General features: G+C 40.9%; 1 protein-coding gene across 6 annotated transcripts; it reads right to left on the reverse strand.

The window, feature by feature from the left end:
• Positions 1 to 4,274: 4,274 nt before the first annotated feature.
• Positions 4,275 to 14,001, reverse strand: LOC129839332 (SWI/SNF-related matrix-associated actin-dependent regulator of chromatin subfamily E member 1-like). Of its 6 annotated transcripts, none has more exons than XM_055906670.1 (11): positions 13,686 to 13,958; positions 12,574 to 12,624; positions 12,149 to 12,201; positions 11,554 to 11,658; positions 10,571 to 10,651; positions 10,117 to 10,248; positions 9,726 to 9,897; positions 7,388 to 7,560; positions 7,093 to 7,194; positions 6,152 to 6,392; positions 4,275 to 5,932 (listed from the first exon to the last, which is right to left on the reverse strand). In XM_055906670.1, the coding sequence occupies exons 2-11, from the start codon at positions 12,578 to 12,580 to the stop codon at positions 5,709 to 5,711; spliced, it is 1,290 nt and encodes a 429-aa protein (XP_055762645.1). In that variant the 5' UTR covers positions 12,581 to 12,624; positions 13,686 to 13,958; the 3' UTR covers positions 4,275 to 5,708. The 6 variants fall into 6 exon arrangements, with proteins under 6 accessions (XP_055762645.1, XP_055762648.1, XP_055762647.1 ...); XM_055906673.1 differs by lacking the exon at positions 13,686 to 13,958 and adding an exon at positions 13,370 to 13,679; XM_055906672.1 differs by lacking the exon at positions 13,686 to 13,958 and adding an exon at positions 13,364 to 13,679.
• Between the last annotated feature and the right edge of the window lie 2,399 nt (positions 14,002 to 16,400).

Here is a 16,400-nt window from a genome sequence, read left to right on the forward strand (position 1 = left end):
CTGATGTTAGACCTTGATTTTAATTGTATTTTTTACTTTTGTCTGCCTGTACTTTCAGGTGGAGCAGGGATGAAGATAAGGAAAAGCTCTCCGGGTCAAACAGGGCATACTGATTATCATTACAATACATGTACTGTATGTACTCTTAGAAAAAACGGTTCCAAAAGGGTTCTTCAACCGACCCCATAGGAGATCCCTTTTTGGTTCCAGGTAGAACCCTTTTTGGCTCCAGGTAGAACTATTTTGGGTTGTACTTAAAACTTATCTGGGATATGTGGGACGTTGCGAAATTCAAATAAATTACTATGTAAATGAATCTTTCATGAAATCACACATGAAAGACACCAAATTAAAGCTACACATGTTGTGAATCCAGACAACATGTCTGATTTCAAACAGGATTTACGGCGAAAGCACACCAAACGATTATGTTAGGTCCGTACATAGTCACAGAAAAACACAGCCATTTTCCCAGTCAAAGATAGGAGTCACAAAAAGTAGAAATAGAGATAAAATGAATCACTAACCTTTGATGATCCTCATCAGATGACACTCATAGGACATCATGTTACACAATACATGTATGTTTTGTTCGATAATGTGCATATTTATATCCACAAATCTCAGTTTACATTGGCGCCATGTTCAGAAATGCCTCCAACATATCCAGAGAAATTGCAGAGAACCACATCAAATAACAGAAATACTCATCATAAACTTTGATGAAAGATACTTGTTTTACATAGAATTAAAGATACACTTGTTCTTAATGCAACCGCTGTGTCAGATTTCCAAAAAACTTTACGGAAAAAGCAAACCTTGCAATAATCTGGGACGGCGCTCAGCAATAAACAACATTTCTCCGCCATGTTGGAGTCAACAGAAATAAGAAATTACATCATAAATATTCCCTTACCTTTGATGATCTTCACCAGAATGCACTCCCAGGAATCGTAGTTCCACAATAAATTGTTGTTTTGTTCGATAATGTGTATTAATTATGTCCAAGTAGCTACTTTTGCTAGCACGTTTAGTACACATGTTCAAACGCTCGCGCAGGTCCAGGCGAACGTCGGACGAAAACTTCAAAAAGTTATATTACAGGTCGAATAAACTTGTCAAACTAAGTAGAGAAATATTCAATAACGTTCCAACCAGAGAATTCCTTTGTGTCTACAGAAGTAATGGAACGCAAGGCGATATCATGTGGAATGCGCCCGACCAGGAACTGGCACTCTGCCAGACCACTGACTCAAACACCTCCCATCCGGCTCAACATCACAGTAGAGGCTTCATTCAACGTTCTACAGACTGTTGACATCTAGTGGAAGGTGTAGGAAGTGCAAACAGATCCATATCTTACTGGGATTTGAATAGGTGATGAGTTGAAAATCGACCAGCCTCAGAATTCTCACTCCCTGTTTGGATCAGGTTTTTGCCTGCCATATGAGTTCTGTTATACTCACAGACATCATTCAAACATTTTTAGAAACTTCAGAGTGTTTAATATCCAATAGTAATAATAATATGCATATATTAGCATCTGGGACAGAGTAGGAGGCAGTTCACTCTGGGCACGCTATTCATCCAATGTGAAAATGCTGCCCCCTATCCTAAAGAAGTTGTTTTAAAGAGTGTACTATATGTTGGATGAAAAGGCTGTATTACAAAGTCTGCATAAAATGAAATCTTCAGCATAGCAAATAACCCACTTTGAGATACATTTAGCTAGAAGAAAAGTACAAATATAACTAAAAAACAAATACTGAAAAGTATTTACGGCAGAAGTAAGTAACAAACAAGATGGATGCTCATTCTGTGAACAGCATGCATTGAAGGGACTATTTTTAAGTGTCTTACCAAACCAACAGCTACAAAACAGGCCTCCCAGAGCAAGTAGCTGATATGTAGAGAATTTCAAAGGGGAGACAGACTCATTACAATCAATGCTTCATGTGTGTTTAATTCAACATATTAGAGATATACTAATGTTTCTTCATGTCCCCTTTGACAACCTCGACAAATAAGGGATTTACACAAAAGTCTCAGTCATTTCTCCAAAAGTCCCTTTCACCAATACTCATACGGTATACGTTGGTCAGGTCATTGTGTTTACCACCACAACACTTTTGCTTAGGCAGTTGTGACAGTACCACTGCTGTCTTAGTTTATCTTTGTCGGTAAAGGGCACGTTCAGTCTTATTCTCCCCTACTCTCCGCCAACTCTGCACAAGCTGCACACCTGTCTGCCTGTGCGGTTGCGGCTTTGAGTATTCAAGGCGCTCAGGAAAAGAAACCAGCAAAGAAACACTAACCACAATTCTGTGCAACAGGTGACTGCTGCAGAGGGACAACTGTGCACCTCTGCACCTACATTAAAGCTGTGACAAATCTCATCGCTTTTGCAGAAAGCAGATCATAGAAATATAATTATTAGAACGGACAATTATAAGCTGCAAAAAATGGGTAAACGCAATAGGTCCCCGGTACACCCATCACGGATGTTGATTTGAAGAGGAATGTCTTTTCTACTAATTCAATTTATATGGGGCTGCTGGTATGGTTCCTGCACATGGAATCTAACTGCAAAATTGACAGACGTTTTTTTCAAAGTGTGCTAACAGGAAGACGTCTGTAGCTGTACCTTTATCAGTTGATCTTCTACCTGTCTCTTTTATCTGTATATCTTTTACCTGTCCCTTTTATCAGTTTATCTTCTACCTGTCTCTTTCTCTGTTTATCTTCTACCTGTCTCCTTTGCTCACAGCAGGTGAATACAATATAAATACTGTTGGTTAAAAATGTTAACTACAAAATATAACACGACTTCAGACAGCTGGAAAGAGTGGTGCTATATTGAAAACAGGAAACCCACTTCCTTGTACCTTGTAGATCAGAGGACACAGACCAGTGGACCAAATCTTTAACAAATAGTTTCAAATCTGTCACCAGTATTGGGTGCCATAGATTGTGTATGATAAGTAATTGGAAGTGTAACACATTCTGCCTAGAGTTCATGTCTTATAAAAGCTGGCCAGTTCAAATGGGTCACAATTGCACAGGGCTAGGATAACACAGTGCCACCGAGGATAACACAGTGCCACTGACGTCTACTGTCCCCACATGCTTCAAGATGTCCACCATTGTTCCTGTACTCAAGAAAGTAAAGGTAATTGAACTAAATTACTATCATCGTGAAGTGCTTTGAGAGACTGGTCACGGATCATATCACCTCTACCTTACCTGACACCCTAGACCCACTTCAATTTGCATACCAGCCCAATAGATCCACAGACGATGCAATCGACATCGCACTGCACACTGCCCTTTCCCATCTGACAAGAGGAATACCTATGTAAGAATGCTGTTCATTGACTATAGCTCAGCATTCAACACCATAGTACCCTCCAACCTCATCATCAAGCCCGGGGCCCTGGGTCTGAACCCCGCCCTGTGCAACTGTGTCCTGGACTTCAAGTTCCTCTGCGTACACATCACTGACAAACTGAAATGGTCCACCCACACAGACAGTGTGGTGAAGAAGGTGCAACCACAGGGCTCTAACGAGGGTGGTGCGATCTTCCCAACGCATCACGGGGCCAAACTACCAGCCCTCCAAGACACCTACAGCACCCGATGTCACAGGAAGGCCAATAAGATCATCAAGGACAACAACCACCCGAGCCACTGCCTGTTCACCCCGCTATCATCCAGAAGGCGAGGTCAGTACAGGTGCATCGAAGCTGGGACCGAGAGACTGAAAAACAGCTTCTATCTGTTAAATAGCCATTACTAGCACAGTAGAGGCTGCTGCCCTATATACATACTTTAATAATTGAACACTTGTCACTTTAATAATGTTTACATTTTTTGCATTACTCATATGTATATACTGTAATCTTTCCTATTCTACTGTGTCTTAGATTGTGCCACTCTGACATTGCTCGCCCAAATATTTATATATTCTTAATTCCATTCCTTTACTTTAGATTTGTGTGTATTGTTGTGAAATTGTTAGATATTACTGTTAGATATTACTGCACTGTCAGAGCTGAAAACACAAGCATTTCGCTACACCCGCAATAACATCTGCTAAACACGTGTATGTGACAAATACATTTGATTTGAATTCCAAAATGGAATTATCCTCTGTCACCTCAGCCTGAGTGTGGGAATAACTGTTAATATGAACAAACACGCCACCTTAAATGATTACCTTTCTATACGCAACGCGTGAGACATTGAAAACAAACCCTGTCATCAACAACTTCATGTCAGGGTAGAAAAGTTTATTGGTAGAAATATGGCAAACAAAATCGATTTTTAAGACAGTATGTTGATGACTCACTCTGCTCTTCCATGTAGCTTAAGGATGAGATGAAAAACCACTCACATTCACGCAAACCTTGTAACACTGCTTCTTACATTGCATATGAACATTTAAGAGTTTGTTCTGGGGTTGAACATTGTACTACCGGTCATAATAACATAACACTGAAAGGTTGTTCTAAGCATACAGCTTTTGATTTGATTGAGAGCTAGCAGACTTTGGAACACTGACTGGTAGAACTGTACAGCATGGATGAACGCGCCGTATACAACAGGTTGGTGGACGGATAGACTGGGCCCAGGACTCACAACGCACAAGAATAATAATAAATAATGAAAACAATTACTTATTTCTATTAACTCCTGAGACAATACTGTCACTTAATACTGATACTTAGAGTAAACATGAAAAAATATCGAGAGAGAGAGTCACCCCACCCCTTCCGTTACTAAGCAAACTCTTCCATTTGAGGAGTTGCGACATCATGCAAAAATAACATTGAAAGCAACAATAACATTACACTCCAAAGAACAAGTAATTAAACATTGAACAACTTATTTTTTTGCGACAGTTTTTACAACCAGCCTCAATCAGTAAGATTAATGGTGTCTGCCAGATATAGTACTATAGTGTCTGCCAGATATAGTACCATAGTGTCTGCCAGATATAGTACCATAGTGTCTGCCAGATATAGTACCATAGTGTCTGCCAGATATAGTACCATAGTGTCTGCCAGATATAGTACCATAGTGTCTGCCAGATATAGTACCATAGTGTCTGCCAGATATAGTACCATAGTGTCTGCCAGATATAGTACCATAGTGTCTGCCAGATATAGTACCATAGTGTCTGCCAGATATAGTACCATAGTGTCTGCCAGATATAGTACCATAGTGTCTGTCAGATATAGTACCATAGTGTCTGCCAGATATAGTACCATAGTGTCTGCCAGATATAGTACCATAGTGTCTGCCAGATATAGTACCATAGAATAAGACAAGAGATATGTTTGGATATATTGACAGGTGATGGCTGGTTGCTATCGACTGGCACTGCGGTCTGTGATAGAAATACGGTGAATTCACCGTATGAATTGTGACTCAATTTAGATGTCATTCACTTTAGTTGGGACAATTGCTTTGCTTTGTGGACTTGAAGCGCTTCGCAAATTGACAGCAGGTCTATTTTGACCTTGCCAACAGAGCTCTGAAGATTCAACCAATTGCATCAAACTTCCCATCGGAAATAAAAACCCATCTAAACACGACTTGGGTTCACATAGATACTAATGTACAATGTGTTATCATCAGAGTGTGACTGTAGAGATGGAATGATGCATCATGGACATTTCTCGGCCCTAAGGTCAAAGGTCGACTCTTCAGTGGGCGGTAGGGCGTGCCCTGCTCGGCCCCTCTGAGGCTGCTGGCTCGCTGGGCGGGGCGTCCTCCGTCACAGCAGAGGTGGTCTCCGACCCCGTGTTACTGTCACTGGTGCCGTCCTCCATCACCCCTTCCGGAACACTCTCCTTGTCCTCCGACGGCACCCCCTCCTCAACCTCACTGGCAGGACGAGCCGTCGACTCCTCCGAGGCCTTTGACTTCTCTGTAACCAAGAAAGCAGGAAATATTAAGGGGACACCAAACACGTTTGGACCAATGTAATTTCAAACGTGAAAATAACATTGTAAAATGTGCTCAGCAGACAATCTCTTCAAGAGAAGCATCTCCCCATATACCTAACTCAGGGGACCTGACCAGAACCTGACCAGAACCATACATTCAAATACCATACGGTTTAGTGATTAATACTGTTGCGCCTCACCACCAGTATCCATGGGGCTGGGTTCCGTCTCCTCTCTCTCCTTGTTGCTGCTGTCACTGACAGACACCTGTTGGCTCTTGCTGCCATTTGACGGGCCAACTGGTTTCTCCTCCTCCTCCAGGCTAGAGGACGTGGACGCCTCCTTCTCCCGCTCCGACATACGCCTGCGTGATGCATCCTCTGCCGCAGCGACCTCTGCAGATATCTTCTCCATGTCCACCTCCACTTTCATACAACACAGCTGGGCACAGAGTGGCAACATGTTGAGTCTCCCCACCGGGGGATTATTGCTGGGGATTAATGCTATTAATCTTGCAATCAATCTCACACGTGTGCAACTGTGATTAGTAACATGGACAGTGAGTAGAGAGTACAATGTTGACACCTTGATCAGATTTGGCACAGTTCCTGTTTCCTCTACAATGATACTACATTGCAAGGCAGTTAACCCACTGTTTTTTTTTTTTTTTTTTTAATTTAAATTTAAAAATAACCCACTGTTCCCTGGGCGCCGTGGATGTCGATTAAGGCAGCCCTCAACACCTCTCTAATTCAGAGGGGTTGGGTTAAATGCGGAAGACACGTTTCATTTGAATGCATTCAGTTGTACAACTGACTAGGTATCCCCCTTTCAATCATTTTATTTCATTGAGTTGCCCATTGTGAAGCATAGAGGAAGTAAATTGACTCTACGTAAATGGCGCCACCTGGGGTATGGACTACACAGTGCAGCATATGGATTCAGAACTGCACCGAGTCAGTCTTCAGATTCTAAGTGATGACGCCGCATGTTAGCCAGGACACAATGATAAAGTCAGCAGCTGCGGATCTCTACAATGCAGAACTGTCCCATTCCACATAGCCTGAGGTCAACGCTGTAATACTTACTATGTGCAACACAATAGATTTTGCGTACAAGTTCCCGGATATTGATCCCATACCCTTTTCAGCTCGCTGTTGAAAGACTCTGTGGCATCGATGAATTTCCTTTTCTTGTCCTGGTGACGGTCTTCAATCTGAAGTAGCTCCGCCTCCAGCTTCCTCTGTGGACCAGACACACAGAGACCTGCCAATTTACCTGACTGATTACCAGTGTTTAATTATTACTCAAGTATCAAATAAGGAGAAAGGATCTGATATCCCGGTTACCATGACAACAAGGCCATGACTGGGTATCTATATGTATCTAGGAAGACTGATAGAAGACTGACTGAAGACTGACAGACACCAGCGTACCTGGTGCACCATAAGAGACTGGACCTGCCGTTTCAAGACCTGCATGCGGGCGGTAGTGACGACGGAGCGCACGTCAGGGACCACGCTCTCGCTCAGGATCTCGCTGATCAGCCGGTGGTTGCGCTGGAAACGGGCAGCAGCCGAGTGCTTCATGGAGAATCCGTCGTCGTAATCTGGGAGAGAGAATGGAAAAGGCATGTGGCGGGGGCTGTGTGTCTATCAGGGCTCAACGAATACAACTGTCAATGGGTAAAGAGCGGAGAGTTCCCACCCAACAAGTGTAGATGTGGTAGGCTTCAGGAAATAAATCTGATCTGGCATATCTTAATTGGACATAGCTTAACATTGACATACCTACGTTTGGTTGAATCATTTATTTCAGTCGGAAATGTCTGCATATTTGACTGTTTACATGTTTGTTGCATGAATATACTTGAATATACATGAATATACTTGAATATACTTGATTATACATGAATATACTTGAATATACTTGAATATACATGAATATACTTGAATATACATGAATATACTTGAATATACTTGAATATAAATGAATATACTTGAATATACACATTTGCAAAGGAAGTTTCAACATTGTTGTAGTGAATGGTATTGATATTGTTCTGCCTGTGGCTATGGAACCCTGACCTGTTCACCGGACGTGCTACCTGTCCCAGACCTGCTGTTTTCAACTCTCTAGAGACCGCAGGAGCGGTAGAGATACTCTTAATGATCGGCTATGAAAAGCCAACTGACATTTACTCCTGAGGTGCTGACTTGTTGCACCCTCGACAACTACTGTGATTATTATTATTTGACCATGCTGGTCATTTATGAACATTTGAACATCTTGGCCATGTTCTGTTATAATCTCCACCCGGCACAGCAAGAAGAGGACTGGCCACCCCTCATAGCCTGGTTCCTCTCTAGGTTTCTTCCTAGGTTTTGGCCTTTCTATGGAGTTTTTCCTAGCCACCGTGCTTCTACACCTGCATTGGTTGCTTTTTGGGGTTTTAGGCTGGGTTTCTGTACAGCACTTTGAGATATCAGCTGATGTAAGAAGGGCTATATAAATACATTTGATTTGATTTGATATCCATGTGTGGGTAGAGAGATAAAGATACATCTTTCTCTCTCTCTACCTCTCAATAACCTTACTCGTTTACTCCAGAAACGTCTTGGTGGTTTTTACTGGCGCTCGGGCTCTTATTATTTCCCAGAAAAACTAGAGGATATTGCGAAACTAAGTGAACATCCAAGCTCTAAGTACATGACACTTTTCTTTTAAATCCAGGGTCAAATGAAGCTGTCCTCTATAACACTCACATCAAAGTAAGTCATAAATGTAGGAGAAGAAATTGTCGCTTTAATGAGGTCAACTTCTTATTGAACACATGGAGAATTCATTCATTCCACGTTGGGCCAAAAGTCATTCAATTGACAAAAAAATCTAAAAACTGCAGTGATGAAATAAATTAAGTGATTTATTGCTGTAGTCAAAAACCCATTTCATTTGAAGTCTGTGAAGGATGCTACCCTTTGAAAATAGCAATGGGGGCAAGATGGTGCATTTGTCTGTGCATTTGGGAGCGAGAAATACAATTTTGGCTTCATATTAACATCGTACATTTTATGGCGGAGAAAGACGTCATTCGAAAATGATCATCATCTCCATCCAACGTTCCATCTCCAACGCCTTGTTCCATTTTTTGGGGTGCTTTTTCTCCAAAACCAACGGAACAATTTGTTCAGACTCTCCCCATTCTCTGCATCTATAAAGCAACTGATGTGGCAAATCTTTTTGAAGTCATCAATGTAGTCAGCTTGTTGAGAAATTAACCCATAGGGACACTAACCATCACCACCCAAGATATAAAAATGTGATGGTTAGTGTCCCTATGGGTTAATTTCTCAACAAGCTGACTACATTGATGACTTCAAAAAGATTTGCCACATCAATGGCTTCACTGATTTTACCACACGATTTTTTAATGCATTTCCTGTATACCATTATCCAGCTCGATACGAGACAAGCATAATTTCCTGTAGGGTGTAATTCAGAAGTCCAGTTTTGATGTATGTTTCTATGTGATGTGGTGTTGCCTTGTTTCTTACTGGAACTCAGTGAAGCCATTGATCTCAAATACAGGGCCCAGACTTATACAACAGAGCTGAAATGGAGTGGGGCCTATAAGGTCAAGTAGCAAGTGTGACAAACACAAAGAGGTAGTGTAGGGATAGAAATTGACAAGGTATTGTCACAGTTGCTGAAACATGGTGTGGGAACCAGAGTGTGACTGACATGGTAATACTAGTAGTGCTGAGAGCGTCTTACCATCTGGGTCGTCTGCTGGCTGGATACTCATGTACGGCTCGCCCTTGTCGAGACGAGACTGGCGCTGTCGGCTCTCCTCCTCCAGAGCGGCCTCGGCGCGGCTCTTAGCGTTGACGTAAGCCAGGTAGGCTGGAGAGTTGTGGTAGGCCTTCATGCTCTCATTGTACTCAATCTGTAGAGGAGAGACAAAGATGTGACAAAGGGAGAGACCTTTGACACGTGCCCCTGCAATGCAAAAATAAACTATTCAACATTGAAGAAAAGTTACTCAGTATTTTTACAAAGGAAGCAATGATGACTGGAGGGACCCTTCTGACAACTGTTGGAGACACTTGTTACTGGTCACCCATAACAACCCCGTAAATAAACACCCCGGTAAAAACAAACCAACCTTCTCTGCTTCGTAATCATTCAAGTAATCCTGTTTCTCCTCATCAGTGAGGTCCCTCCACATGCCACCGATTATCTTCCCAATTTCCCATAGTTTCAGATCAGGATTGGAGGCTTTTACTTGATCCCAAACCTGGTGATGAGAACCAGACAGGGGCTCATTATCTCCACAAACCTATGGAGGCCGTGTTTAAACTCTCCAGGGAGATATCCCACAGTCTGTCTGTAGTGCTCTTAATGGCTAGGCTGCTGTATGTCTAGTTTCACAGTTCACACCTACCTGCATGGACACATGGGGTAGACGATGTGTAGTGTACATTAAAGAGTGCTCGTCCCTAACCCTGGCTAAAGTGCTGAGTGTTATAAGGGTATAGTACAGTATTTTAATATGTCTTGCAGTGGTGCGCACGATGGAGCAGTTTGGGTGTAAGTAATGTTACGTGTAGACAACTTACCTTGCGACTATATCGCATGTATGGCATCAACGGCTTGTCTGGCGGCTTGGGTGGCTTTGGAATGTTTATTCCTGAAGAATTCTGGGAAATAAAAAGGCACTTATAAGATTCAAAGTCAAAGTTTGGACACCAGCTGGTGCTAAAAATGTCTAGTCATACAATTTTACACGAAGCAAAGTTTCGACTGAAAACCACCCTGCAGGTGAATACGCACCCACATAGTTGATCCTCCAACCTTCAACAAAGTATTTGTAAAAAATCCCAACAAAGACGCATCAAACTACAAAACCATCAGTTCAATCACCTTCATTTAATTCAAGCCTGTTTGAGCCCAGCCAGTGTACAGAAGTCACACAGAGACTATGATTGAGTAACGCTGATGGAAGAAAATACAAAACCTCGCTAAAGCTGAGATTTGCACACCGCGTGACATAATGCCATTATCAGAATCCGAGTGCCAACCATAGCTTGCATGCAGCGACTGAATTATTCCCGTAGCAGCCGAAACCCATGCCAAGCATTGGGTCTATAATGCCATGGCAACGCTGATGGCATGGGTTACTTAGCATGGCTGTCAGCAATGCAGACTTTGAAGGGCAGGATCGAGCGATTTTGAATACACACAGATGGACACTTGGCCAGTCTGCACTAGTATGATGAAGGCAGCAGAGGAACGTTGGGATGGCATACATCTCAGAAAGCCTTGGTAATGGAATGGGTTAGACGAATCATACCGTCTGTCTGTTCAAGAATGTCTGCTCTTATAAGCCCTGGAAAAAGTACTATTTCTAAACAAAGTCAAAGAGCAAAGTTGTTAAGAGCTGTTATAGCTCATATCGGCATATACGTTACTACTGAGTTTTACAAAGCAAGCTAGATTAGGCTGTTTCAATCAAACTAGATAGTTATTTGAAATATTGATGTTAGTTTCCTTCTGTGTCTCGCGTTTTATCCCGGTGTTTTCTCTACGGCATTATTCCTACCGTTGCCCGGCTGTTGTTGCTTGTTGTCCCTCCCAGCCTGTAGTTGTTGTAAGCCAGATGACTGTAGGGGTTGTACCCCACAAACCCGGGGGTGTTGGGCAATTGCTGATGGAAACAAATGAGACAGAAACACAGATGAGAAATAACATAAAATAATGGGGTAACCCGATGACAAAATCAATGAAAAACTGGTGAAAACATGAATGTTGAAAAGCTGTAAAAAGACTTGCACTCATCCTAAAGCAACAAGAAGGATAATCAAGACAGCAATGTTATCTATACATTAGTGTTGTTTATAATGAAAATAATGTATAGTCTACAGTCTACAGTATGTTGTATATTGTACCTCTTAGGGAGTGGAGCTTATTATCTGAGACTGCAAAGCCTATTGCATTGACCAATTCTACTGTGGTAACAGGACTATCTGCAGGGTATACGGTATTAAATGGCCAAATGGATTCCACTTTTAAAAACAAGTTATCCCCCAAAAATGTGGACAGTAGCAAGTTAACATTGAACGATAATAGCCGGCATGAATGTTATTAAGGGACATCCCTTTCCAAATGGCTTCCCATGTGCCATCAGAAATACTTACTGTTGTAGGGGCTGGGGGAGGGGGAGGGGCATATGGCCTTTCTCTTTCTCTTTCTGTATTGAAAGAAAAGGTGAGATTTTAAAATTGAGGCAAAAAGCTGCCTTTTACATCTCTCAATGTTGATTAAATCAATCCCATCAAGGTAGATCTGAATTGTGTGATTTTCTATTTCTCTCTCAGCAAATACATGACGGCTAATTATTAACCTATCAATTATAATACTAGGAAATCATATAGGCTACCAGAAGTTAATATTTCATGCTGAAACACAATTTTATTGTGACAATTTTATTGTGATAACATATACATTTGTAAATTCACATTTTTGTAGCCATAGTTGCCCAGCTTTATCAGAGACCAAACAGAAGTACTCATATTTGCATTATCTGATGGCTAAACTTGTATAATTGCAAACAATTTCTTACTTGACATCTTGGCAGAGGAAGAATTCTATCAATTTATTCCAGTCATTGGGTCTGTAATAAACACAGTATAATGGTCGAAAGCATTTAGGTGTTTCATTAACTTCATCTGTTATTACAGTACTTTAAAAATTGAATAGGAAAGAAAGTAAGTAGCTTGAGACGGAGGACAAAAGAGATGTTGGTGCCAAAATGATGTCAGACGACGTATGTGCAACATCACAACAGTGTCAGTGGACAGGCATGAACATGACAGGGGGTTGATGTGACGACTAGCAAGCTGTTCGCGTCCAAAAACATCGCTTACACTATTTGGAATGGCATTTGCTTATAATTGCACATGCGCAAATAAATCAGATAAATGGAAATGCATTTGCTGGAATATAAAGCTCTGTCATCTTGCGTAGTTGGCTGACACCCAGCTGTGCTAGCTAGCGAGGCTAGTAACGTTGAGCTAACTAACGTTACTTGCTTAGTATATGCAACTACTAGCTATAGCTAGCCAGCTGGCTAACTTGGACCATCTGATCAGCAGATGATTAGCATGCAAACGTAGATAACACAATCAGTTAGCTTGGTAACTTTTGGAGAATAATCTGCAGTTTAAATTATTTAACAAAAGCTAAAATACAGAATATTGTATTTGATACTCCGCATACGTTGTCAGGTAGCTAGCATTAGCTAGCCACTAAGCATTCCGGTTAAATCAAGCTAACGTTAGCTATCTAGCTGTCTCTAAAACATTTCAATTTTGATTTGAGGCGTTAAAACAGCAGATTAACAGTGACTATACCCGAACCGTTTTGGATGTGGATTTTGCAATGGAAAACCTTGGATCAGAGAATTTAGCAAGCACCATGCTAGCTTGATAGCCACTACCTCCTACGCTGTATATGAATAAGCTATTTGCTAGCTAGAGCTGTCACAATATAGTCACATCATCACCTTGCATTTATCTGTAAATCTGTTATTCAAACAAAAGTGGCATTTTACAAAAATTCTTGACATACAATTGAAAGACTATTCAACATAAATCAATTAATGAATACTATTGCTTTTCATATTTTGGTTAGTTCACATAGCAAGCAAGTGAAAGTAATGGCCAGCAAACTCACCCCAAAATCCTTTGTCCCCCACCAGTGTGTGTGGCTAGAATCAGGTTTAGCTAGCAGAAACAGTCCTCAGAATGAAATATTTATATATATATATATGGGGTCCACACAGATTTCAGTAGAATTTTCCAGAACTATTCCTTTCTCCTCTGTTAAGGGCATTATGTTTGCATTACACACCAAGGCTAGCCTACTCTAAATTGAATCACCTAATTTCATTGCTAAAATTTTTCAATCAATATATTACCAAAATAATTGCTATGTAATAAATACACATTTGTGATGATTTTGCAATATAATACTGAATTTCAGACTATCAACTTCATAATTAACCAATTACTGATTTGGAATCAAATATTCTGAATACACGGTTTCACTATAGTGAACTACAGTATGAATGAATCAGTGATGAACATACAATAAGGAGGACATTGCAAGAATTAATTAACAATTTATAATTTATACATAACCGATATAAACTGCACTAATTGAACTATGCTGCTGCAGTTACATGATGACAGGTCTTGTCATTGGTGCACTGATCCAAGGTCGAGCTGCTGCTGCTTATGGCAGAAGAATGAATCTTGCTCATTCATTCTGAACATACATTTTCATATTCCATGGCTTGCCAAGAGCTATTATCCTTAGCTTCAAATTCCATATAATAAAAATGACAAAAATATTGCTTACGTCACCCAAGCAAGAAACTTAGCTATATACATTCTGCTTCACTAACAAAAAGGGTTTTCAGAAAAGCCAAGGCTGGTCTATTCATATCTCCTATTTTGTTAGCAGTGGCGATCCGTCATTGAGGGCCGATGTTGCAAAGAAAAAGCCATATCTCAGACTGGCCAAGAAAAAGAAAAGATGGGCAAAAGAACACAGACACCAGACAGAGGAACTCTGCCTTGAAGGCCAGCATCCCAGAGTCACCTCTACACTGTTGACGTTGAGACTGGTGTTTTATGGGTACTATTTAATGAAGCTGCCAGTTGAGGACATGTGAGGCATCTGTTTCTCAAACTAGACACTCTAATGTACTTGTCATCTTGCTCAGTTGTGCACTGGGGCTTCCCACTCCTCCTATTCTGGTTAGAGACAGTTTGCGCTGTTCTGTGAAGGGAGTAGTACACAGCGCTGTACGAGATCTTCAGTTTCTAGACAATTTCTCGCACGGAATAGCCTACATTTCTCAGAACAAGAATAGACTGATGAGTTTCAGAAGAAAGTTCTTTGTTTCTGGCCATTTTGAGCCTGTAATCAAACCCAAAAATGCTGATGCTACAGATACTCAACTAGTCTAAAGAAAGTTGTATTGCATCTTTAATCAGAACAACAGTTTTCAGCTGTGCTAACATAATTGCAAAAGGGTTTCCTAATGATCAATTAGCATTTTAAAATGATAAACTTGGATTAGTTAACACAACGTGCCATTGGAACACAAGAGTGATGATTGCTGATAATGGGCCACTGTACGCCTATGTAGATATTCCATTAAAAATAAGCAGTTTCCAGCTACAATAGTCATTTACAACATTAACAATGTCTACACTGTATTTCTGATCAATTTGATGTTATTTTAAATGGACAAACAATGTGTTTTTCTTTAAAAAATAAGGACATTTCTAAGTGACCCCAAACTTTTGAACAGTACTGTAGATAAAACGTATCGGTGCTCATCGGCCATTGGACATAAACATTACACAACCAGTTGGAAATCGCAAATTCAACGATGAGTGGTTTGGAAAGAATCAGTAACGGTGGCTAACTGCAAGCATTGCAAAGCAATCACTAGCTTGCAATTCAGTGGAGTGGCTGTGTTGTCCCAAATCTGGGATTGAGGGTCTTATTTCCAAGTTTAAAATGATAAACATTCAACATTGGCCATGCTGTCAACGAAGCGTGATTTGTGTCACGCTCAAAACAACTGTTAACTCAGAACTGTGATATCTTGACTTCAGTGAGTTCAAGACAACTGGGAATTCTGGAAAAAATGACTGGGAAATATGTTTTGAATGGTCCTCCAACTCGTAATTGTAAATCTGGCCTTTTTCTAGAGTTACGACCTGAAGATCAATGACGTCATCATGATTCAACTTAGTTTTTTTCTGAGTTCCCAGTTGTCTTAAAAGCACCATAAATCCAGAGAATGCCAGACTTTGATGACAAAATTTGCCCATGAAGGTCCGCCGTGCCACCTTCCTGTTCAAGTGAGCACAGCACAACAAGGTGAGTCCAAAAATGTATTGTATGCTGCTGCATTAATTATGTAATATGCCAGGGAGATATGTATACTGTAGCTAAGAAAGTAATTCTAAGTGTATGTTGTGTAGTAAGCTGTTAGTAGTCCATGTGCCTCACCCTAGTAATTTGGTCTATTTACCCCTCTTAATTTTGCCTACTGTTCTAACTTGGTGGTGCACATGTAGCCTATAACGTGTTTTAGAGAAATATAATCATTCAATTTTGAGTTTCATTGTCTGCTTTCATGACCCATTTATTTATCCTACAGTTCTGACTTGGTGGACTGGGAGAACACTGTAAGAACAGCCCATTTTCTGAATTCTGTCGCTGTACATTTCAAAAGTGCTAAACAAATAGTTATATTGACTACGTCCATCCTAGCTCGCTCATTAATGTCTTAATTGAAATTACGGATTGCCTCTTACCCACTTGTTGTCCCCTTGTGCCGTAGTTTGTACATCTCAATTGTCATTA

The sequence above is a fragment of the Salvelinus fontinalis genome, chromosome 40 (genome assembly GCF_029448725.1).
Source record: "Salvelinus fontinalis isolate EN_2023a chromosome 40, ASM2944872v1, whole genome shotgun sequence".
NCBI classification, from domain to species: Eukaryota; Metazoa; Chordata; class Actinopteri; order Salmoniformes; family Salmonidae; genus Salvelinus; species Salvelinus fontinalis.

Coding starts and splice junctions, on each gene's coding strand:
- LOC129839332 (XM_055906670.1), bottom strand. Junction 11,659..12,148: donor CTCCCCCAGCCCCTACAACA/GTAAGTATTTCT, acceptor TGTTTCCATCAG/CAATTGCCCAACACCCCCGG. Junction 10,249..10,570: donor ACATGCGATATAGTCGCAAG/GTAAGTTGTCTA, acceptor TCTCATCACCAG/GTTTGGGATCAAGTAAAAGC.